The sequence below is a fragment of the Phaethon aethereus genome (assembly GCF_964289735.1).
Source record: "Phaethon aethereus genome assembly, chromosome: 2".
NCBI lineage: Eukaryota > Metazoa > Chordata > Aves > Phaethontiformes > Phaethontidae > Phaethon > Phaethon aethereus.
The window spans coordinates 33068748-33093550 of NC_138582.1; the positions used below are offsets into that span (position 1 = coordinate 33068748).

Sequence of the window (24803 nt, forward strand, 5' to 3'; positions counted from 1 at the left end):
ACAAAAGCATTGGTTTTAGCACATTTGGCTTAAAAACAGCACGGGGGGAAAGGATCACTTGGCTAAAGGAGCCAAGTATTTGCAGAAACTTCTTGTTGAGTCTTTCGTGTTCCCTACTGGGAATTTCTCCAGTGGAAAATTAATGGAAATTAAATCAAGTAGCAACTCACCAGGGCTGTCAGCTAATTTCTGAGTAGAGCAGGTATTTATTTTGTCTTTCCACCAATAACTATATTCTTGTCACTGCTATAAGTGAATTTTTAAGAGTTACATAATCAATTGCTATTGCACATTAACAAGCTGTAGTTCAACTTCTTAAACTTGTCTTGTCAAATGGTATCTTAACTCAGAGATGAAAAAGACAGCATATAACTTCATGAAATATTTCTGGAGTGCAAATATGAGGGGGGAGGGGGAGCCAGTACCCCTTTTATCATGTCTGTTTCTTGTTTAGTAACACAAAGAATTGCGGGCTACTGAAATAAAATTTCAGCTAATGCATTCTCCCAGCAGTCTAACATGGGAAAATGCAATCTGTAAGTGTGCTGAAATCCTCCCACCTATACATACAGCTTTGCTCTGTCATGTTCTAAGGCACTGCTTGAAGGTGCATGATTTCAGTCTGATAAAGAAGTCATAAACATCACAACTTTCATCGGAAAAAAAGTGAAAAATTAATACTCACTTTAAAGCTTGATTTGAGAGTGCAGTTAAAATTCTGGCTGCAAAAAAAGCTTCTCAAAATGTTCAGTTTTTACAAACTTCTGTTCACAGAAGTTGAAGCTGAAGTGAGGCTTGAGTTAACAAAGACAAATATTGTCAGATATTGTCCTGGTGATTTAATTTTGGGAACAGACCTTATTCAGATCACTGCCAGAAATCATTAGAGAAAGCCTCTTCCTTTCATAGCTGTCTCTCTTCCAGTTTTTGAAGCAAATACTCCTTTTCAGAACTGACATTGTAATAACCTGTAACCCACTCATAACGAGTCAGAAATACTGGATATTACTACTGCAAACATTTTGCAGTGTTAAAGAGCATATTACATATACTATAGAAATACTGTTCCATGTTGTATTTGGTGAGACCACAATCCTTGCCTGCTGGATTATACTCTAAACTGTAAGTTACTTGTGAAAATTTTTGTGAAGGCAACTTTTAAAACATCACGTTTCTCTGACTCTAGTGAGTGCTCTGTGATTTTTTCAGTAATGGTAGTTTAAAAAAAATTGACTGAGAAAGAAACTGCTTATTCTTGAGGAATAAAAAATGAGAAGATGAATCAAAAAAGGAAGGCTTCGCTTACTTTTTTGATTACTGCATTTGGATTATCCAAAGTCTTGACTGTTCACCATGGCAATAATACCACAGCAAAGTTGCGCTAGACATTTGGGCTTCCCTGTATAACTCAGATGCCCTCTAGGCTAAAATGTGAAATCAGTTTTACTTCTGTGCATCTCTGATTCAAGAGTGATGTGTGAGACTGTGTTGATCATGTTATCTGATTGCAACAACTGATCGCAACAACTTTTTTTTTGAAAGTTGACACCTTAACATTTTCTGAAAAACTGGTCCTTACAAGTTGCTAGGTTGTGTGCCCCGAATTACTGGTTATTCCAGAAAAAGCATGACTGTGAACACACATGCAACAACATAGTTTTATTTTGCCATTTAGGTTTTCACAAACTATTTTGGAAAGATGATCTTTTTGACAGGTGTTCCACCGTCAAGTGATTAAGGTGGTTCAGATATGCTCCTCTGAGTCTGGATACTAAAACATCTGTCTGCTGGAGTTGACAGCACATGAATTTGTTTAAACAGCCCTAACACACGTAGCTTTATGCTACAATTGTCTGTTCTCACATCAACAGATAAATGTTTAAATTTTTCTCAAATATGTTGCTTGGGAGTGGGGTATGCTGGACGAAGGTGTGGATTACAGAAGCTGGCCAAAGCTTTTTTCTTTCCTTTTTTTAATAACGTATTTGACTGTGTGGTTGCACCCAGCACCATCCAACTGGAAATCTGTGTTTTCTGATTATTCATCTTTGGCTAGGGAAAAGGTGTTATTTAGGTGTGTGTTTACCTAAACACCGTTAAACTGGGGACAAGCCTTTGAGATTACCAGCAGTTCCATTATCCAGGCAGAAGCACAGAAATCAGACCAGTTCAAACCAGTGGGAGTCCTGTCCGTCCCAGTGCCAGGATGCTTGGGCTCCTGACAGACCAGTGGCAGCAGGAGGGAGCAGCTTTCTCTTTCTCCTCCTGGGCTAGGGTTTCTGCTGTGCAGCTCAACCACAAACATGCTTGGTCATCAGATGTCAGCCTGGATGGAGAGTCTGGCAAAGTAAAATTGTCGAGAATGAAGCGTTCGCTTTTTCACCTCCCATTCGGTTTTTTGTTTTTTGTTTTTTTCTGGATTTCTGCTTTGGAAAGGTAGGATTTTGCCAGTTCCCAGTACTGCAATCCCAGAGACACTGCACTTCTCTTCATGAGCCAGGTACAGCAGTGAGGAGTTGCACAAACGTCATCCGTAGAGTTATTTAAAGAACAAGGAGAGCCTTTTAAATACAAAGCGAGGGTGCTGACACGCTTGGCTTTCTGAAGGCAAGCAGTCAAAGCCAGCAGAGGAGCCACAGATGGACGCGTTGTGTAACAGCCTTGCTGGTCGGCGGGTTGATGTATTCCTTGTGACAGAGCATCCCTTCAGCGCGGCAGTGAGCGGGGAGGGCAGGGAGGAGAGCAGGCGTACGGAAACCATCACAGTCTGAATCTGCCCTTGAGTTTGTTTTCAGTTCTTCAAAACATGGCCCTGGCTGCAAACTGAGACCAAAAAATACCAGTCCTAAAGCATGTGTTACTGTTTTAAAAATGTTTTTGCTTGTGAAATGTTTTTTGGAGGTGGTGACATTATAGATGCTTGCTTCAAATTGATTTATTGTGCTCTGCATATTGCTGTTATAGCCAAATGCCTTTTGTTAGCAAATCCTGTTTGTGGGTCATGTACAGACACAAATCTGTGACTATGATGTTTTTCTGGCCTTCTAAGTTAACAATTCTCTTTTTAAGATAGTCCTTTAAAGTGAAAGACAAATATGCATCTGGTGCATGGTTCTTTATCTTATTTTATATGAAATTAATGAATCCAAAATTCAACTATAAGGTCCTATGCAGAGGATGGAAGATGAGATGTAGAACAAAAAACCTCATCATTTTGAGTGGTAGAATGATGCTTTTCTAATTTTCTGTGCACATGCACACATGCTTTTTCTCTCTCTTCCCAATTTACATCAATTTAATTATGTACATTATCAAAACATTAGTAGAACTACCAGCCATTGCAGATGATGCAGGCTCTGCAACAGGCTCTGCCCTGTATTTCTTCACTATTAGCAGTCATCCCTGAAGCACCGAAGTGCCATTTTCCTCGTCAAACTGTTTGTCATGAATGTTTTTTTAATCTGTTTTAGCTGGCCAAGTTATGAGTCCCATGATTCTCAAAGTCCCAAGTCAAGCAGTTCAGGGTCCCTTTTTTCCTTTCTTCCCTATGGAGTAGTGTCTGAAGCACACTGGTATTTTGGAGTGGGGTGTGGTGTGTCTCTATGTGCTGTCAGTGGTCAATAACTTTCTGATAATGCAAACCAAGGAGTAACTTGAACCTACTTGAACCTACCACTGAAGCTGCAGCTGCAATGATCAGGGCTGTAAGAGTAGCATCTTCTTTTCCTGAAAAAAAAAGGGAGAGTTTTGGATAAATTACAAAACTTTTGACATCATTAACAGGACAGTAGGCTGCAGTGGTCTGGGGTCATGCTTTTCATCAGCAAGGTATCATTACGCTGTTGCTGTAATGGGCTTCAGCTCACATGGTTCACCACCAGTGCTTGTTCCTGCCAGGATGAGAACCTGACTCGAGTGTTTGAGCCAAGTGCTTTGGCTTTAGTGAAAGGAAGAGCTTTGCAAACTGATATGGCACAGCCTGCTAAGATAAACTTGTGATTCCTTACTCACAGCATGCTGTAAAGAAAGATGCTGGCCTAGATTTGCTCATCTGCTAAGATCTGCTGTGCAAACAGCAAAAACCTGTCATGTAGAGGATAGAGAGCAATTCTCACTGCCCAGGGGAGAGCTCTTTGCTGGGCAAGTTGTCAGATGTGCCTCCGTAGTCACTCGTGTCAGCTAGACCATGCTGGTGGGATTGGGAGGGAGAAGGGGGGCTTTTAAAGGTAGGAGGAGGTAGAACGGGCAGTGTATCCAGGAAAACTTACCTACCTACATCTTTTCCTTAACGTCAAGTAATATAAGGACTTTGCATTGGAGGTCAAATAAGGCAAAGATTACCCTAAGGTTGCACAAAATAAGGCAAAGATTACCCTAAGCAAACTGGGGGAATCGGTGACCTGCTGAGTTGTGCTGAGGAGGTGAATCAAGGTTTTGTGTGTATAAGATGAGATTGGTGAAGAAAAATGAGAGACAAATAATATGATTCAACTATTTTGAAAAGCTAAAAGGTGATGGTAGAGAAGAGGCTGTAGTTAGGCTGTGCTGTCAGCTCCACGGGGGACTTGCAGCTGCATCGCAGTTTTTAAGTCTGTTTTGAGAAGTGCAAAGGAGAAAGAATAAATTCAGTTGTCTTAGTTCTTCTGGGGCAAAGAAAATAATCAGAAATTATGGATATTCTAAAGACAACTTATTCCTTACGTAAAAGTGGTAATTTTTCAAAACACAGTAATGTTCTGCAAAGATAGTGTTTAGCTGCAGGTTGCACAAAATGTGGTTTATCTACAGGACAGCAATGTAATCTGCCTCTGGAAGTGATCATGTTTGTATCATAGTAAAAGCTGCTGTCAGGTGAATGCTGCTTTCAAACAGTGACTCATGGAGAAGTAACTCATTCTCTGTGAAGGCCACATCTCTTGTCCAAAGTAGCTAACATCCTAACTCGGGGCTCCCAGGAGAGCAGCAAGGAGGCGGCTGTGGTTACCCAGTGCTGCAGAGAGGACTCAATGCAAGTGGATGTTAAGCAGGCACCAAACCTTGACTGCCAGCTTCTCACAGGCTGAAGCTACTCCTTTTCACCTCTTTTATTAAAAGATGTATTTATTTGTTAATGGCTTTATTTATCTTCACCTTTGAATCTTCATTAAATTGTAGCAGGACTTTTTTTCTCCTGTAAATTGACTGATGGCTGTAGAAAAAGGCAGGCATGATAGGAGAAGCCTGGCATCAAGAAAAAAGGGAAGTATAGGAAAACTGGAGCAGAGCATCACAAGTCAGAGGACTAAGATGACAGGGGAAAAGTTGAGGAGGAGAGGATGTTTGAATTTATGGAAGTTACGGACCATCTGTCTGACGGTATGCAAAGCGGAATGTTTTGCATTTGTGGTTCCCTTCGGCTCTCCAAGCCTACGTTTCTAGTGGGTATGATTTTAAGACTAAACTAGTAACAATGCTTCTCTGAGACTTCCCTCCATTCTGAAGAAGGAGGTGCCATTCACTGTGTTATGTGTGAAAAGAATCACTTAATTTTAGTGAAAACTTTAAATGTCAACTCCTTTGTGACTGAAAATACTTTCATTTGTTATGGAGCACTGTACATGCTCAGCTGCTTCTAGGTTTGTTACATGAAGACAAAGAAAGTAGACCTTTAGGCCAGTGCTAATAGTATGGAAATAGAAAAAAGATGGAAAATGTTGTGCATTCTTGGCTAACAGTGGAAAAGAATCCACTTCCCTATATGGGAATAGGAAGATCATTGAATTCTGTAATGGAAAATAATGCCATCTTGTCTGTGTTATCTTTGGTAGACAGAAGTAGAGGTAAGGTTAGTAGTATCAACCGTACCATGGACATTTTGTAACTATTCAGTAACACCTTGGTGAATTTTTACAATGTGCATCTGTGGTTTAATACAGAATACAGCTTCCAGGGGACAGGGTGGAAGGTGGTGAAGGTGGTATCTTCAAGATGAAGTCATCTTCATCACAGTTACATTTTTGCTGTGATTTCTTCAGTTGACTGTTACTGTTGTTCATGTACCTCTCAGTATCAGGAATAACTTCATGGAAGTGTGAGGTTGGGTAACATGAGCATAATACCAGACCCACAATAAGTGACTGGCTGTTTTTTCATGGTAATTATTGCCTGTAATATTTGTTACAGCAGCATTTTCCTAGACAAAAAAAAAGCAAAAGCATACTCTACTATGTTATTAAAAAATCTGAAAGAACAAATTTCACACACTGAGTCTGTACAACAGTGTTATGGCTTCATAAACAGTTACTAACACAAATACATGTATTACCAAGGAGACTGTTTCCATCTACCAGAGGAAACGAGAACAAGCTGGACCTAGTATTGGCCAGAGACTGGGCAGTGTATTCTCAATTTCCTTTTGATACCTGCAGGCCACAGTTCAGTTAGCTTCTCGTAATGAAAAAAAAGGTTGAATTTCAGACAGGAACGCTGAAGATGACAGTAGAGTTAAGCCAGATGCATTTTTCTGCTACCATGTATTTTGTCAGTGGTTTCATTCTTTTAAATGCAAAGCATTCAAATAATTAAAAACAAAGAAACAAAAAACAACAAACCCCCCAGCCCTAGACTCATAGAGCAAACATTGTTGCACAATGACTGTTCCATGTTAAAAGCATCTTGGAAAAAAATTTAGACCAGGAGTGCTTATAAATATTCCTGATACTTCCCTTTAGTTTTAATCCATCTAAATTGACCATCTTGTATGCTGACAGTGGTTTATCGAAAAAGCAATCAAGTTTCATAAGACTTCCTAATCCATTTTTATTTTCATAACAACTCCACGCTTTCATAAAGTTCTGTCTTTGTTTCATTCAAAATACAAGTATCTGTTTTGGTTACTTTTTCCTATAATGATGTTACAAATCATAGGTAAACTACTTGGAAACAAATGACAAAGCAATAGTTTGCAGATTGGGTTTACCCAAATCTCGCACTGTCCCAATAGGACCGTAGGTGGTAATTGTTGCCCCCAGCTTTTTCTGGGTCCTCTGCCACTTGGAAGGTGTTTTATATATTGCCATTTGCAGATTATTAAATATGAGTCTTCCGCTGCTCTCAAATGGTGTGTTATCCCCCTACTTGCTTGACTGTGCAACCTGTATTTTTTGATGATTTGATATTAATATGTTGCAGTCCTCTCAGTTACAGGGTCAGATTCCAACTTCAGGTCCAATTTGTTCCACCAGGATTGTTGCATGTGTTTTAAAAATATAATCAATATATAAAAACTTAGATTTTTTTCATTGCCATGTCTCCTTAAAAGGGCAGTGCTTTCCCTTCTCTCAAAGGAAGGGATCAAGAGTGAAAACTAAGAGCTCCAAAATTTCTTGAGGGCTTGCATGACTTCCTAGTGGCTTTAAAGAGAAACCATTGTGTATCCATAATTGTCACAAATCACCACTTGTTTGCTGCTGGTTTTTAAATGCCAGGACTGTTTATAAATGAATATGTCTACATTAATGGGTGGTGAAGGGGTGCAGAATAAAATGCTTGTTTACTGTAAGGTAGATCTGAAGATCTGACATAGATACAATAACGTTGCGTAGTATAACTGAACTATGACAACTTGCTTGATGATTTTTAATGTAGCGTAATGTGAAGTAGTGGTGCATAGCACTGTTTTCCCTACCATGGCCAATCCCTTCACTTTATGCCATTTCAGCAAGCATGATCATCCTCAACTGCAACATTGCCAGATTTGTGAGTGAAACATCGAGTTCACTTTGACGTGGGCCCATGGTATGTTTTGAAAGCACAGCTCTGGATCTAGTTTTGTGATTTTTAACTCATAAATTGGGATGCAGGACTTTGAACAAATAATCCTAACATGAATGGAAAAAAAATAATGACTCATCTGCCATCACTACTCATTGCAAATATTTATCAGTTAGAAAATTGTACCCTAAGAGAACATCCTGAGTTGGGAAGCATAGGGGAACAATTTTAATTGCTTATGGACTGAAGAGGGGCCTTCCACAGGAGATTATTTTAAAATCATCACCATCATCAGTGGGATTGTTAAGGAGGAGCATCTTCAATACAGTAGCTAGTGTTGAATAATGAAGAAATATGTATAAGGGCGCCTGGTGTCTGACATCAGTGAACGCTGGCTGCTGTCTAGAATAGACAATGCAGATGGTCCAAAATTTCTCATTTTCTTGTTGAAATCATTGTACTTTACATAGATACCTAAATATTCTTGTGGAGAATTGTGGAGAGTGCAGTTACTCCTGCCTGGGATCTCGAGGACAGACACATGCACATGCTTTGGTGTGACTGCGCAGTGTCAGTCACCTTTGGCTCATGCCCAGTAGGCCCTACTCTGCCCAGAGGCTTCAGAGGCATTTCCTTACTGCCTATCTTCTTGAATGGTCTGGCAGCTTTTAGTTGTTTTGTAATGTCTGTTTTCATATCCACAATTTTAAAAATATCTTCAATTCATATCAGTGCAGCAAATGTTTAAATCATGGGATGAGAAAACTGACTTCTCAGCTCTAGTAAGAAGGTGGCCACCGGTGAGGTTGTATTTGGTTCCTGTGGAAGAAAGTTTTTCGGGAGATCTTTGAAACGGTCAAACAATTGTTTTAAAGGCAAGAAGAAAAGATTGGTGTTTGGCTTACGTATATTTAAGGTAATATAGATGTAATGGTTTTAAACTAAAAGAGGGTTGATTTAGACTAGATATAAGGAAGACATTTTTTACAATGAGGGTGGTGAACCACTGGTGGCCCAGAGAAGTGGTGGATGCCCCATCCCTGGAAACATTCAGGGTCAGATTAGAGGGGGCTCTGAGCAACCTGATCTAGTTGAAAATGTCCCTGCTGATTGCAGGGGGATTGGACTAGATGACCTTTAAAGGTCCCTTCCAACCCAAACTGTTCTATGATTCTGTATTTAGTCTATAAGAAAAGGTTCAGAGAATAGATGGCTTTGTGTCCTGTTTGTTTCTTGAGAAACCAAAGATCAGGTGGCCTTGTTGAGATACTTTGTGTTGGTTAGGCCTGGAGATCTTCTGGTGGTGGTACTTCTACAGTTCGTAATGTCAGTTTCGAACTTCAGGTGCATTTTAACCAAACAACAGTAAACCTCTTATCTACAAACATGCGATTAAAAAAAGAACCACAAAACCTGCCTGAAAGATCAGAAAGACCTAATCGCAAACTATGTGTGATCTGAAATGAGATTATACAGTGGAAAGGGATTATACAGTGTAGAGTATGTGCAATACGGTTTTACTTAAAGCAGAATGTATTTTGATTGTAGTGGTATCTATTTCAGTCTGTAATTTAGCACTCCTTCCTAAAACAGAAGGACTCAATCCTTCTTCAGCTCTTCAACACATCGCTAGTCAGTCAGAACATCATCTTGTTTCCTGAATCGCCATGGCATAGAATCGGTGAAGTCAGTTTCTTGCCACTGGAATAGCCTCTGGGGCTTTGGTTTATATTATTCACATTCAATTTGGAACAACCAGTGGTTGCTATAAATTATATCAAACAGTGGCCAGGTCTTTGGCTCATTGAGCCATTATCTTCCAGAAACTTCCATTACCTTTTCTTCGTTGGCAGTGGGGCATATCCTGAACTGTGGCTTGATAAAGATAGAAGGAGCTTGGTGTAAAGGAATACTGAAGTAACTGCGTATGTTCACATCAAAAAGGTAGTTTTTAGGAGGGATTGACATATCAAATAAAGCAATGTTGAGCAACAGTTGCGCTTAGAGCTTCTGTTCTCTATGTCTGGTAGTGTGAAAACAACAGAACAATCAGAAAAGTAACTAAATGAAACCTGATAAAAGGTAATATTCGTCTCCTGAATAACATAACTAGACTGTAGTGCTCCTTGCCGTAGAACATGACTGAAGCACAGACATGAGGACAGTGTACAGAGGAGGGCGATGCTGCCTAAAAGAAGGGTATTCAGAGCCATAGTTCATAGAAGATGTACTGGAAGATTGTGGGGTTTTAATCTGCTTACAGAGTGTAAGGAAAGCTGTAGTTCCTGGGAATGGGATGGTATATTGATCGTGGGAATGTCCCTATTGCACTTTCCTTTGAAACTGTCATTGCTGACCACAGAATACCGGACCAAACGGTCTGCAAAGCCCCACATATAAAGTGTGAGGGTTTATGCTTTACCAATATATGTGCTATATGCCCTACTGCCCTACCTGAAAAGTATCTGGAAGTGCTGTTATCTCAGTGATGATCTTTCTTGAGAAAATGAAAAGTGAGAAAGGAAAATAATGAAAACCTGGCCTGTAAGCAGGTTAGATGTAAACATAAATGTCAGTTGTGTTTGTTCCCTTTATTTTCAAAGAAACATTTTTGTCACCCTTTCAAAATAAAAAATTAACTTTAATTTAGCACCAATTAATTCCAACTTCATTAGCTGTAAACAAGTGATGAAGAGAACAGCAGTGGGGTTGTATTGTTCATTACAGATGGTTGAACTGTCCTTGTAAGTCAAATCATTTTGATTTCAGCAGAGACGGGGAAGTATTGCTGTCCTTGTGGGAGATAGGGGCAAAACCATATCAAGAACACTTGGAGCAGCTCTGTTAATGATGGAGGTACTCACATCAACAGGGAATGAAGACGGACTTGTAGGATGATCATGGAAATGGAAAGAGAACCAATCTGAAAAGCTGTACTGTTGTGGTTTTACCCCAAATGTCAACTAAGCACCACCCAGCCGCTCGCTCACTCCCTCGCAGTGGGATGGGGGACAGAATCGGAAGAGTAAAAGTAAGAAAACTCATGGTTTGAGATAAAGACAGTTTAATAGGTAAAGCAAAAGCCGTGTATGCAAGCAAAGCCAAACAAGGAATTTATTCACCACTCCCCATGGGCAGGCAGGTGTTCAGCCATCTCCAGGGAAGCAGGGCTTCATCACGCATAATGCTTACTGGGAAGACAAATGCCATCACTCCGAACGTCCCCCCCTTCGTTCTTCTTCCCCCAGCTTTATATGCTGAGCATGACGTCATATGGTGTGGAATATCCCTTTGGTTAATTGGGGTCAGCTGTCCCAGCTGTGTCCCCTCCCAGCTTCTTGTGCACCCCCAGCCTTCTCATTGGTGGGGTGGGGTGGTGTGAGAAGCAGCAAAGGCCTTGACTCTGTGTAAGCACTGCTCAGGAGCAACAATGAAAACATCCCTGTGTCATCAATGCCGTTTCCAGCACAAATCCAAACCATAGCCCCGCACTAGCTACTATGAAGAAAATCACCCCAGCCAAAACCTGCACATGGATGCTCTCCAATGGAGTGTGTGTGCATACACAAAATAGCTGTGAACCAGCTATCACAGGTACTGTTGTCAATATAACCCTGCAAAATTGGTCCAGGAACATGGTGATGAAGGGAAGGTGGGAGTGGAGAGACAAGATCAGCTAGCTCTGTGCCTTTCCTGGTTTGAAATAGGTTTCTAATGGATTGAGAAGGATGAAAACCAGTTATGTGATGAACCATGATATTTGTCTCCTGGGTTGCTGCAATAGCAAGGAAGACCCTGGAAGATGCTTCACAGTTCTGTGACCTATTGGCTCATGTATGCTGTAGAAGCTGTGGTTTAATATTTGGAAATTCCACTCTTTGGGATGTAACATCTCACCTTGGCAGGAAGCAGACGGTCATCTCAGAGGTGGTTCTGCCTCTAGTCTCCAGATTTCTTTCAAGAGTACTGGTGGCTGTGGATAGCCTTGTCCAGAATCAGTGGTTTTTTTCTTCCCAATTCTGTTAGCTTCTAGCTTTAAAAAGTGAGGAGTCAGAAAGCTCAGAAAGTCTGTCATGTAAATGTTAATAATAAACAGAAACTGAGCCTGTGGGGCATTTTTGAGACTGACTCGATTTCAGCAAAGCGCTAGCCATCTTGTTTGTTTTAGTAGTTATGTGTAGCAGCAGGACAGCAAGCCTGTGGGTCCTTGGTGAGAGGAAAGGAGGATAAATGTAGCATAGACTTGCAGGCTTTTTAAAGTGTTTCATCAACGTATATCTTATTGGAAAAAAATGTATATTTTAATGTGTGGAGGGAGAAAAAGCAGTTAAATATTATTTTAAAAGTGACTTACAGCACCTTTTATAGATAAATTGTGCTAAACGTTATCCATGTAGATGTGTTAAGCGGGGTAGAAGGAGTATGAGTAAAGCGTTTCTGTCCTTGTATTTTGTATTTTACTTTGGGAAAGACAAAACTCCTGTAGCACCTGCTATAGGGATATCATCAGCTAATGACTGGTAAAATGATTATTCTCAAAGGTTAAGGAAGATTTATGAAAAAGCTTATTTTGCAAAAGGCTCTGTGAGAGAGCATTGTGAAAAAGAGACCTCAGACATAGGAGTATTTGGGTGGCTCTAACTGGTGGGGTGGCGTGAGGGTTGCAAACAACGCTGCTTTTAAGCAGCAAGCGTTGTAGTGGGACGGGCAGGTACCTGGAGAGGCAGGGCATCTTAGCCTCTCTGTGTGTTAGCAGGTGGCATCAGCTGTCCCCTTAGCGCATCACAGCACTTCTTGGCACAGTTCTTGTCACATGTGATGAGCTGGGAACTTCATTTTTTTTTTCAGTTTCCATCTTTTTATGTTCTCAGCATGATAATTTGCACTGTGTTGAGCAGCACCTCTTGGGCATTGTAGCAAGCGGTCCAGCCCCTTTCCCTGAAGAGCACATCAGTGCTCAGAAGTGTGAAATGTTCTTTCTGTAAACAGTACCCCGTTGAAGCAATGCAATTTATGAAAGGAGATGGGCCTGTGAATGAGCTAGAACAGTAGCATAAGCTAAAGGCAGGAAAGGGATGAACATGAATATGTTGGATAATATTTGGAATAATTGGTTTGTTGCTTCAGGGTGCTATTGGGACTTCGTTTGTAGAGACTGATTTGTTTATTACATCAGCAAGTGGCCTTTAAAGTAGAAGAGATGGAACAGGACATCTTCCCAGAAAATTCTCAAGGTTTGTGGGTGACTATAAGGGATAACTGTTCTCTGCAGGGTTCTGTTATTCGTTTCTGAATTTAATTTTTGCTTTGCACTCATAATCTATCAAGTGATTACCATTTATTTGATTGCTCTGTTTTGAAGCGGGCTATTTCTGTGCCATATTCCTACTTCAGCTTCTGTCGTTGCCCCGAGGGCTCTGCGCCAGGTAAGTTCTCCTGATATGTCACAGCTGTTTGCAAAGTAAAAATTATTCATTGGATCAACTTTTTCAATATATAGAATAAAATGTTCCTGTAAACTGCAGCTTATCTCCCAGTGTTGAATTTGGCTTGCTCCCATTTATGCAGAGTATTTAAAAACTGTAGATCTTACCACCAGCCAATAGTGAGAGAAGTGTTTCTCTACCCATCCTCTCACTCTCTACCCCCAGCATGATGTATCCTGTGTTTTGTAGGTCAGAGAGCGAGACCTAGAGTTCAGTCCTGGTTTGGTATTTCAGTTGACTTTAAGGAAGGCAGACAAGTTGCTTAAGAAGCAGTGATAAAAAGGCTTTGATGAAAAAGGCATTTTCCATCTGTTTTGCAGGCTTTGCCTTAAGCAGACTTTTATGGGGAGTCTTAGAGGGCAAAGCAGCTATTCCTGCCGCTGGACTGCAGAGCAAACGGTGGCAGCAGCGTGTGTCTGTGGGATGTGTTTGCACCAGATGACAGAAATCACAGTAATTTGGCATCCTTTTTGTTGCTGGTGCAGCTCTGCCAGCGTTCCCCGAAGAGGTCTGGTGCGGTGGCAGCCTACAGAGCAGCCAGGGTGGCCTCACTGGGCTGTACCCCCATAGGGAGGAGAGGGGCACTGGGAAAGGGTGCTCCAGGTGCTCCCTGGCGATGCGCCTGGCTCGGGAAGCCATCTGCCATCCGGGGTCTTGAGGGGGAGGCAGGGGTGGCAGAGGGAGAGACAGGCGAGACCCCCATGTATTGGAGAGCACGTCAGCCAGCCTTTACAACCAGGTATTGATTTTCTTGGTTATCTAAATCTACTGAATGGTTGTAAAAATGAATGGATTATCTTCTGTCAAGTTTTAGTTCTTCTAATGATAAAGGCTAGAGAAATACCTGTTTGTACAGGGTCCTCTTTACGTGGAGCAGTGGAAGGTGATGCATGGTCTGTTGCAAGGAAAAATAAAAGACTTTGAGAAACACACCTGCATTACATACCATTTTCTCTTCAGTTCTTCTGTTAAATGTATTTTCTTCTTTAGGATGCTGAGAGCTGCTCTGTGAGTGTCTCCCATATGATACAACTAATTTGCAGAGACTTTTTATTGTCTTTAAACCATTGCAGTCCAGATGCAAAGTCTGTGTCTGCATTACTGATAACTCTTATCAGCTCTCCTTGGTCTCTAACAGACCAGCCAGGCTTCCAAAGGTCCTTTGAATAATTGAATCACAGAATCTTTCAGTTTGGCTGAGGGTGGTGGAGAGCTTTGAGGTGGCCTTTGAAGCACTTTTCTTTTTTTCTTGAGAAGTTCAGGTGTGTATGTTTTTTAGAAGAAAAGTTCCTATATTAGTATAATAAAGATTTTGATCATAATTAATTTCTAGTCACTGTCGGTGTCCTAAAAAATTGCTGATGTGTAACCAGAATAGCAGAGACACAGAAAGGGCAATTATTTTATATACAAAATAGTCTGCAAATATCACAAAGTTAAGAGTGGAAAAGGTTAATTCTATGTTTGGCCGTGATGAGCAAAGGCAGAAATCCCTCGCTTCTAATTAATGCATTGTATTATTGTGTCTGTACTTCGCATATCAAACGCCACTTCTCTTTTTAGATGTGTAAATTGTAATGCTCCCTTACGTTTTAAGATGTATCGTTATAGTACTGTGATGATTTAATATGAAAATATTTCCCTTTACTTTTTGCTTTACGGTGAAAAATTACAGCTTTTACCAAAGAGTGCTCAGGACCTTGGACTGGTTGTGTGTATCATTCTTTCTATAATTTCTGTAATTTTTCACAGAATCACAGAATCATTAAGGTTGGAAAGGACCTTCAAGATCATCAAGTCCAACCGCTAATCCAGCACCACCATCTCCCCTAAACCATGTCCTGAAGCGCCACATCCACACATTTTTTGAATGCTTCCAGAGATAGTGACTCCACCACCTCCCTGGGCAGCCTGCTCCAATGCTTGACCACCCTCTCGGTGAAGAAATTTTTCCTAATATCCAATCTAAACCTCCCCTGGCGCAACTTGAGGCCATTTCCTCTCGTCCTATTGCTGGTTACTTGGGAGAAGAGACCAACACCCACCTCACCACAACCCTCTTTCAGGTAGTTGTAGAGAGTGATAAGGTCTCCCCTCAGCCTCCTCTTCTCCAGACTGAATAGCCCCAGTTCCCTCAGCTGCTTCTCATAAGAGTTGTGCTCTAGACCCTTTTGTCTTTGGCAAGTGGGTTGATTTTTAAACTTAATAGTCAACAACCAAACCTAATTGCAGCTAGCAAGATAATTTAATTATCGGTACTGTTAGTATTTTGAGTTGTGTGTTGGTTTTGACTGGGATACAGTTAGTTCCCTTCATAGTAGCTAGTAGGGGGCTCTGGTTTGGATTTGTGCTGTAATCAGCATTGATGACACAGGGATGTTTTCATTGTTGCTGCTGAGCAGTGCTTACACAGAGTCAAGGCCTTTGCTGCTTCTCACCCCACCCGTGAGTGGGCTGGGGGTGCGTAAGAAGCTGGGAGGGGACACAGCTGGGACAGCTGACTCCAGCTGACCACAGGGATATTCCACACCATATGACGTCATGCTCAGCATATAAAGCTGGGGGAAGAAGGAGGTGGGGGGGACATTTGGAATGATGGCATTTGTCTTCCCAAGTAAGTGTTGTGCATGATGGAGCCCTGCTTCCCTGGAGATGGCTGAACACCTGCCTGCTGATGGGAAGTGGTGAATGAATTCCTTGTTTTGCTTTGCTTGCATACACGGCTTTTGCTTTACCTGTTAAACTGTCTTTATCTCGACCCATGAGTTTTCTTACTTTTACCATTCTGATTCTCTCCCCCATCCCACCGTGGGGCAGTGAGCAAGAGGCTGTGGTGCTTAGTTGCTGGCTGGAGTTAAACCGTGACAGATTGCTAGATGGTAACCAAATATTATTGTAAATGTAAGATATTTTATGGATTAATAATATTTTGCTGCATCATATTGTAGATCTTTGCTCAAGACAGAAGGGTGGTTGTAGTTACTTTAGGCATCTGGAGTCACAACCACATGCATGGCTTTTCGTCCTCGTTCCTTTTTAGGATGTTTCTTTTGCCATTAATGATGAAGAAACCTAAAATCTTTTTATTGTACCTGTAGAATGTAATTTAGGATTTTTATTTCTTTCAGAAGTACTTCTGTTATTACTAGTGCACTGATTACAATGATTCATTGTATGATGAATCATACTTTTGGTGTACAAAAACCTGAACAACTTGTTTCTTTATCAGTATTGATAAAGCACTCAGTGTGACGGCATCACTGTGATGTGGCTACAGTCAAGTAGTCAAACTAGGACTTTAGAAGTCTCTCTATGAGCATTTAGAAATATACGTATGGGAGGGATGCATATTTATATGGTTTTTCCTTAACAAAAGATCAAGGTGTTTTGTGAACCACTGTCACAAGCTGTTTTCTGGGTGGAGGACAGAAGCCGGCTAACATAGCTTACTAGCATTTTTGTGCCAGACTGCAACAGTTCTTGATCGATCCTAGTTAATTTTTTAAATTTTATTTATTTTATGCTGTGTCCCTCTGGTGAGGATAGCAGTAAGAAATAGGTAAGCACATACCTCTGCCAAAACAAAGAAAAATGTAAGTGTTTTAATAAGTCTGAATGCTTAGGGCATATGGGCTTCAGGTGATTATTGTTTAGAAAGCAGGATAAGGAAAGGCAAGCTCAACAGTGCTGGAAGAGTAAGGGGATATGGTTCTGGAGAAGGCGGCTGGGTCTGTGACCTCCAACTTCTGTAGCCAACCTCCACTTGAAGTAATTGGAAATATCCTTCCCCTTCCTCTTCCCTTCCCAACTGGAGGATGCTGCTGCCCCTGCTCCCCCCTCTCACCTTCTTGATGGGAGTAGAGCCCTGGTGAAGAAAACACTGCCTGATCTGCACTCATCCTCTGTTGGCACAGCTCCTGACCATATAGGAGGGCACTCTCCATATGGTGAACCTATGCATCATTGCTTGGGTCAGAGGCTGCTGGTCAGGGAATTAACTGAAAGCTTTGGAGTTCTGGGCAGGGAAGATAAATTTGTCTAGTTTTTATTTTTTCTTTGCTTAAAATGAACTTAGTTATCTTTTTTAATAAGGTCAGTTTTATCAAAAATACTTGCTAGCACTACCAGTTTCTCTGCTCTAAGAATATTCTTCAGGACCCTTAATATATGCTTGGGTAAAGTACTGACCTAAGATGCAGTCCTTCCAAGAGGAAGAACTGCAGGGTCTTTTATCTAAGCCAGGCAAATAAAGAATAGACTAAAGACTTCAAAACTAGAACAAAATACATGTTTCTAAGTTTTTTTTGAGAGAAAGGTTAAAAAAAAAAGTTCCAACCAGAGATGATGTTGTGACTGATAGAAGAAAAAACAGAGGTGTGGTATAGGTATGTACAGATGGGAGTAACGCCTGGTAGGGAGTGCAGAGGTGACAGTGGCCAGAAGATGACCTGTGCACCTTTCCCGAAAGGAAATCAGGAAGATGTCCCCTTGCCAGAGAGTTGCTAGTAGGGAAGAATTGCACCAAGAGCTTAAACCATGGATTCAGTCCCATAAGGAAACACGGGTCCTAGGGTGAGTCAGCTACCGGCTGAGGAAATGGGACAGTAGGAGATTGGATGTTGTGTTGGTTTGGGACAGTTGCGTAGGCTTGGACTTGTCTTGGACCCTCTTTTGCTCATCTTTTGGAGCTTAAACCCAGCCTTTTCTTGCAGAGAGCTCTGACTGAAGAGGATGTGATAGTTTCTTAACACAGTTAAACAATTATCAAAAAAGCAGTAAATTCATCAGCAAAACCAAGGAAAGGATGGAGCAAAGAGTGAGGGTAGTAATTAAGTTTAATTTGAGCTCGGCCACTAAAGAAAAGGACAATTTTAAATACCAGGCTGGCTAGGTTAGGGTATTGCAGGGATCAAGTGAAACCTGCTGAGGAGGCAGGGAGACATGAAGCTGGGAGACATGGGGTGGTGGTAAAAGATCTGTCCCCAAGGTCCTCTAAGTTCTGCTGCTTATGTCTCAGCTGGTTCATTATAATTCATGTATTGGCATGTGTTTGGATTTACAAAGACTTGGAAATAAAGGATCTAAACCTGCTTGGTCTCAAATGCTGATGTAGTAGACAATCTTAACAACTGATGTAAATTTCATTACACCTAATAACAGTATAAGCAGCATCAGGGATTATAACTTCAGTCTGCAGAAAGTCACCTTCACAGAGGTGAAATAAATGGTTTGTGAACATCAACGTGTAACAAAGAAGTTATTCTCCCCTCTGAGTGCAAATACTGTTGAACAGCTGTGTGCAGGTTCAACTTTCCAGTGGAGAAAGCTGGGAAAGACCAGGGCAGTCTTAAGGCATCGACTCACATGTGATGCTGACTAAATGCAGATGGCTTAAGTGGTTCCTGTCTTCAGTTTTATGCTTTGCCTCCTTCTCGAAGGCTGCTGTTGCTGCAGCGGTGCTGGCTGAGTGACATATGAAATATGTGTGTTTACATTTATGAGCCAAACTGTAAAAATGTGTTTGGGAGCAAAGTCACATAAACCAACACTTGTAGCTGCTAAAATTCTTGTGGATGGGAAGTACAAGGAGAGCATTGCTTGTTTGCTGGATGCAGCTGAGGAGCAGAAAGTAGTAAAAACGACTGTGATTCAAAATGGGCAGAGAAAAAGTTCAAAGTTTTGTTTATTTGGGCTTTCCGTATTGAAAACCTGTTAAATTGAATCAAGTAGAAATAAACATTCCAGTAATTGCAAGTGTGGTTTAGCATGGCTAGAAATGGCAGTGGTGGGGGGGTTTCATGACTATTCTTGTTCTTTGACTACCTATGAAAACTTTCATCTTAGGCACAGATACCAATGCTGACAATTCTGGGGCATTATTGATAAGGTTATTTGGAGCAAAGGTTAGTTTTTAAGAGCAGCAGTCTGAGTCACTGTAGAGGGGAAAAAAACCCATCAAATACAGAAGAGCTAGAAATTAAAATTATGGACTATTTGGAGGAACTTAGGGATTAGCTCTGGGTCTAGACTCTGACATCTTGACACCAACTTGACAAATGCTTGCAACAGCTGCTGTAGTGTGATTTTGCAATTTTGCAGAGGCCTGGTTGGGAGCACATTAGTCCTGTTGCCACACACACAGAAAAGCATTGTTGGAAGGCTGATTGCAAACACTAGGGATCAGCTTCTCCAGCATATCGGGAACCTGTGGTCATTTTGTCCTCATATGTTACAGAAATGCAAATATTAGTGGTTCATCCACAGCTGGATAAAGGAGTAGGGACAGTTGGTGTAGTCTTGCAGGAGTGGACTATAGAGCAGCTGAATGCTTCTCAGAGAGTGGATTTTCATGCTGAGATATTAGATAATTGGAAAATCATCTGGCTGGGTTGGTCTCCAGAAAATGTAGCATCTCCACATCATCCCTGAGGAACGATCTTCTAGACTCAGAGGAATTTGGCATTCTGAATGAAATACTCCTCTGCTGGCGGGAGGACCAGATGGGTGATGGATTCAGGTATTAGCTGATTATAGCAGATATCGAAGATCCTTCCAGTACTTAGTGATGACCATATGGCTGCAGTGCTCTTTGCAAAAACCTTGGCTGAAAGAAAGGAGAGTTTCTATGGATGTAATCAGAACACAGCTGGAACTATCATTAGCATTTCAGTTCCAGGCACTGATGTGTTGCAAAAGACAGTCATGAGAGCTAAGTTGTTGTGCGGCATGGGAGAGTGTTCATCGGCATCTGTGTGGGTCCTTGCATCAGCCAGAAAGCAGCTGTGAACTGTTTCATGGACAAGTTTGAGGTTTGCTCACTAAAATATTAAGAGGCTTTGACTGTAGCATAGTTTCCAATTAATGAGCCTTTAACCTGATGGGTGAAATGGGATTCTAGGAAGGGGACTGCAAGCAGCATGGTGATTTGTTGACTTACTGATCAACAGTTGATGGAAAACATCAGGTAGCTGAACACTTCTTATATTGGGCTTTAAATAAAGACTCAACCTGATGGTTAGTTAGCTCTTGCCTGAGCTCCTGGCAAGACATGGAGGAAATTCTGGAAACCCCACAATGCCGAATAGAGGGGGGAAAATGTATCCTTTCGTAAGAACAAATTCAACTTGATCTCTAGTAAATGAGAAGATGGTCTTGTATGTTTGAAAGCAAAGTTTGCAAGAAGCTGTCTGCTTTGGTTCCACTGCCCCACAAGGATGGATATCTAAAGTCTGCTAAACCTAGTGGGTTTAGTAGTTCTGTTTTTGTACGTTCGCTCTTCAGAAATTTTACATCGTACTTCTAACCTGTCAGGAAAAATTACTTTTGGAAAAAAAAAAAAGTGATGGTATGTACATTGTTGCAGCCAATGAAAATTCTGCATTGTCTAAAAAAACCCACATTGCTCCTTGAGCAGTGGGTCACTGAAGCCTGGTTTCTGGAGGCATCTGTTGTCTCCAAATCCTCCTCCCTGGAAAGCTGGCTGCCCTCCTCTCCCATATTACCCCTTCCCCATGCCCTCTCCTCTGCCTTTTTTGATTTTATTTTTTTTTCCCCAGAACTCATTGGTCTTAAGTGCATGAATCAAAGCAGTGACTTACGGCTGGTTCCCAGCAAGGCTGAGCTAAGGCATTGACAGGTTCCTCTCTTCCCACTGCACTGTCCTGCTGGCTCAGGCACACATCACACCTGCAGAAAACTGCCAGCCCTCCCTTCCCCAGGGGACTTCTGCCGATTTACTAATTATTTTAAATAATTAGTTCATAATCTGACTAGGAAAAATTTAGGATAGGTCTTTCAGAGAGAGTACAGGAAGGTTAATAGTGTTAAGCGGAAGCCACAAAATAAAAATCACATCCCTCTGTTCCAGTTCATAGTTCTTCCTCTTCCTACAGAGAGTAGTGTATATTATTGTTACTGGTAATCTTACTGGTTTTGCATCTCTGTATCTTCATCCAAGAAAAAAAAACTTAAACAGACACTTAGTTTTAAGGACATTAATAGCTCAAATTCTGAAAAAGGGGAACAGGGTCAAACTAATGGAGAGTCACAATAATCCTGACAATTTTATACAAAGATGTATTCTCTTTTCCCACTGCTTTTCCTATTTATGCTGAGCTGGTTTGCTTAAAGTAGCCACTTGGTATGCTCAGGTTGCCAGAAGACAAGAGCTTTGAGAACTCTGCTTGATGGCTTGCTTAGGGTTTGGTCTGTTATCAGAAGAAAAAGAAAGAACAACTAAAAAAAGTAGTTGCCGATGTGTTTTCTGTCTCCCATTCACTATGTTTCAGAAAATCTTCAGAAGAACTCGACATGGATAAAGTAACAGCAGCCATGGTACTCACCAGTTTATCCACCAGCCCTTTGGTCCGCAGCCCTCCTGTCCGACCCAACGGTAAGCCTGGAGAGCAGCGCCTGGGCAGGGGCTGGAGGGAGGGCTGCCAGGGCCGTGTATGCTGGGGCTTGTTTCCAGGAGTTGTGGCCGTGGTGGCAGACAAAGGGTGAATGGCTGCCTTCTGGCAGTGGCCCATGCGTGCTGAGGTTCCTACTGGGTGAGCTTTGCTCCGACATAATCAGGGGTTCTGGTGCAGTGCTGGCAGAAATGAGAAGCAACCTCTTCCGTAACCATAAAGTGGCTTCAGTTTATGAAACGGGAGATGCCCCATTTCATAAACGGGAGATGAGCGCTGCGGAAGATCTCCTGACCTCACTGAAATGCTGCTTTTCCAGACAGCTTATTTGTGTTTGCATATATGCAGTAAACATGACAGCAGTTGTTCTTGTCCCCACCCCATGGAAATCAGATTGGATTTTACTCAAGGCTATAATGAAGCAAAGCACTTCCAGATCACAGCCCTTGGCTGAGAGGCTGTGCACTAGTACTCTGCACGGCGACAGGTCTATTTTTGCTGATGCAAGATTAGACCCTCAATTCCTGTAACTTTTGGTCTACCATCAGATCCATATTTCCTTAAAAGACTACTCCACTCATGGTATAGCAGAAGACACACAAATAAAAATAAACCTAACAAGTTAGTGGTAGTAATGAGATTGCTAATGAAATAAAATTAATCTATGCAAGCTTGACTGGAGTGACAAGAAATTTTTAAAAGTGTTATATTTTAAGGAATAGTTTAAATTAGGACACCCTTGTTAGGATGTCTCAGCATTGTTGTATGACTGGCTTTTCTTACTAATTACTGTTAAATCGATACTAAATGCCCTTCTACTGTAAATAATTGGAGTACTTTGAGGAATACTAACTGATTGCAAATTAATAGAGCCTTTGCAGTTCTTCACAGAAGCAGGGGCAACCCACTGAACGATGTTGTACTTACATGAGGAATGTCCCAGCTTTCAGGATTTTCAAACAAATAGTGTGGTTTTTTTCACTTCTTTCCAGAAAACGGGAAGTCTAGCCATGAACACCCATGGCTCCTGCCTGTGTGCTTTCCACACACTTACCAAATGTTAAAACCACAAGTGTTTATGGAGTATCACTGCTCTGAGGAGCCCTGGGAAACTTCTGGTGGTGACATCCCCAGTGACTGTCCCACCGCAGGGCTGGAGGTTGCCAGCCTCAAGGGAAGGCCAGTGGAAGGGAAAAAACGTATGGGCTGTCCAGCTCACTACTGAAACCACAGATGAAAGTGGATCTGTGCTGATGTTGCCAGGCGAGGATTCGGAGTGGTTGCATGTGTCTCACATTGCATCCCTGGTCATGGGGAGCTGCTCTTGTGTGCGGCAAGGCAGTTTAAGTGCCACCTTAAACAGTTGGAGCAGATGACGGTTGTCAGAACCAGCAGTGCACACTAGCTAGCAGCTGTCGATTGGAAAGATCTTCCAAACGAGCCCTTTTGAATTGCTAGTAGGTAAATGGTAGCTGGTAACAGCCTTTGATATTTCTTCATGCAGCCTGAGTGCTCTTTGATATTTCTTCACATAGCTTGACTGCTTGTTTCCTGAAATCTGGGAAGGCAAGCCTGAAAAAGTAATTCACGTGTTTTCAGTAGTCACAGACAAGATTTTGAAGCTGTTGTTGGGCATCTTCTCCCTCAATATCTTAGTTTTCCTTGAGTGAAGACTTACTAAAGATTTCAATAATAGTATAAAGATTTGCTAAGTTACAGCTCAATTGGTGTTGAAAGGCTTGGCTCTGATCTTAGTAATCAAGCTACAAACATACTAATGATGAATTCTTTCTACATCCTTTTCCAAAAAAGGGCAGTAAGTAGCAGTGTAATTAAAGGAACATTTGTTTAAACAAATGGAATCTTGCCTAGAAATAAAAAAAATAATATTAAAGTCTGATCTGTGCTGGAATTACTGAGGATGATCGCCCATGTAAACTGGATCAGAGTTTGGCCCTTGTTTTCCTGCAGTTGAGTAATATTTGGTCTGGTTCTCTTTCACGCAACTCCAGAAATGTGAAAAGAGCCCCAAAATAAGAGTAAGTTGCATTTATTTATATTTTGAACTGCTTTACATTGACAGATTTGTCAGTATTAATGAGAACAGTTGTTTGGTTTTTCCCTGTTGTCAGCCTCGTTCAGTCTTTTCCATACTACTTTTAAAATGTTCCTGATTTACATCTTTCTCAGCAAGGTGAGGAGAAGCTCTAAACCCTGAGAATGCTAAGTACCACCATGAATGTGTCAGGAAGTAGTAGTTGAAAGAATGCTGTTTTCTTTGTTTTTCTGAAGAAATTGAAATTTTAAGCGATGCTAAGGTCACGGGTTGATACCAGACGTACTTCTTGGCTTTGGCACGAGACTCAAGTAGAAATACTTAAACAAAAACCACCTCCATTACAGTCACAAGAAGGCTGTAATCATGAACCAAAACATGATATTTTCATATGTTAACTTATTAGCTACCGGAAATGTATATATCCTTTTCCAAAGAGGAATTTGAGGGGGGAGGGAGGGTTGATCCTATTTATGCTATGTGGCCCTGATCAGTAAGTGCGGGGACATGGTTGCTGCCTACAAGGATGTATTTTTATGCGTGTGCTTACGTGATGGAGCACTGCATTCTGTTTTGTGAGCAGCTGATGTTGATGATTAAGGGTTTCGTCCAAAACTGACTGAATTAGGAGGAAAAAAAAAATCATTGGTTTTCGGGTAAGCTTTTGGTAGCAGGTGGTAGACATTATTTTCTTGCTGATGTCATTAGTTAAATTTATCTGTAAGAAACTGAGAAGGAATGAAGGAGTGACTTCTGCAGAACTCTTAAAGGCAGGCACTGGCTTGAAAAGACTCCTGCCTCACATTTAAATAACATTTCACGAACAGACAAGGTGTTATTTCCTTGCCAACTCCAAAGTTGGGTGTTGCACAATACTGAGGCACCTACAGTGTCATTGGGAAAAGCTTCCAATGCCTGAGTAGGGAGAAACTGCACCTAAACCGTCCCTGCACATGTGCCTGAGCCCTGTCAGAACCTGAAGCTTCAGTCAGAGCTCCCCATGGTTGCACCACTGGATATGCTGAAGCTGTACCTTTGCTGAACTAATGGCCTACATACTCTTCTGCCAAAAGCCCTTTAGGGATTTGGAAGAGTGACATG

General features: G+C 41.4%; 1 protein-coding gene across 1 annotated transcript in view; it reads left to right on the top strand.

The window, feature by feature from the left end:
- The window catches only part of ZNF704 (zinc finger protein 704), a 96831-nt gene that overhangs the window by 51978 nt on the left and 20050 nt on the right, over positions 1 to 24803 (top strand). Inside the window, exon 3 of the mRNA XM_082015081.1 lies at positions 21527 to 21630. Within this exon, the coding sequence (XP_081871207.1) occupies positions 21527 to 21630 (104 nt within the window). The remainder of the gene's footprint in view (positions 1 to 21526; positions 21631 to 24803) is intronic.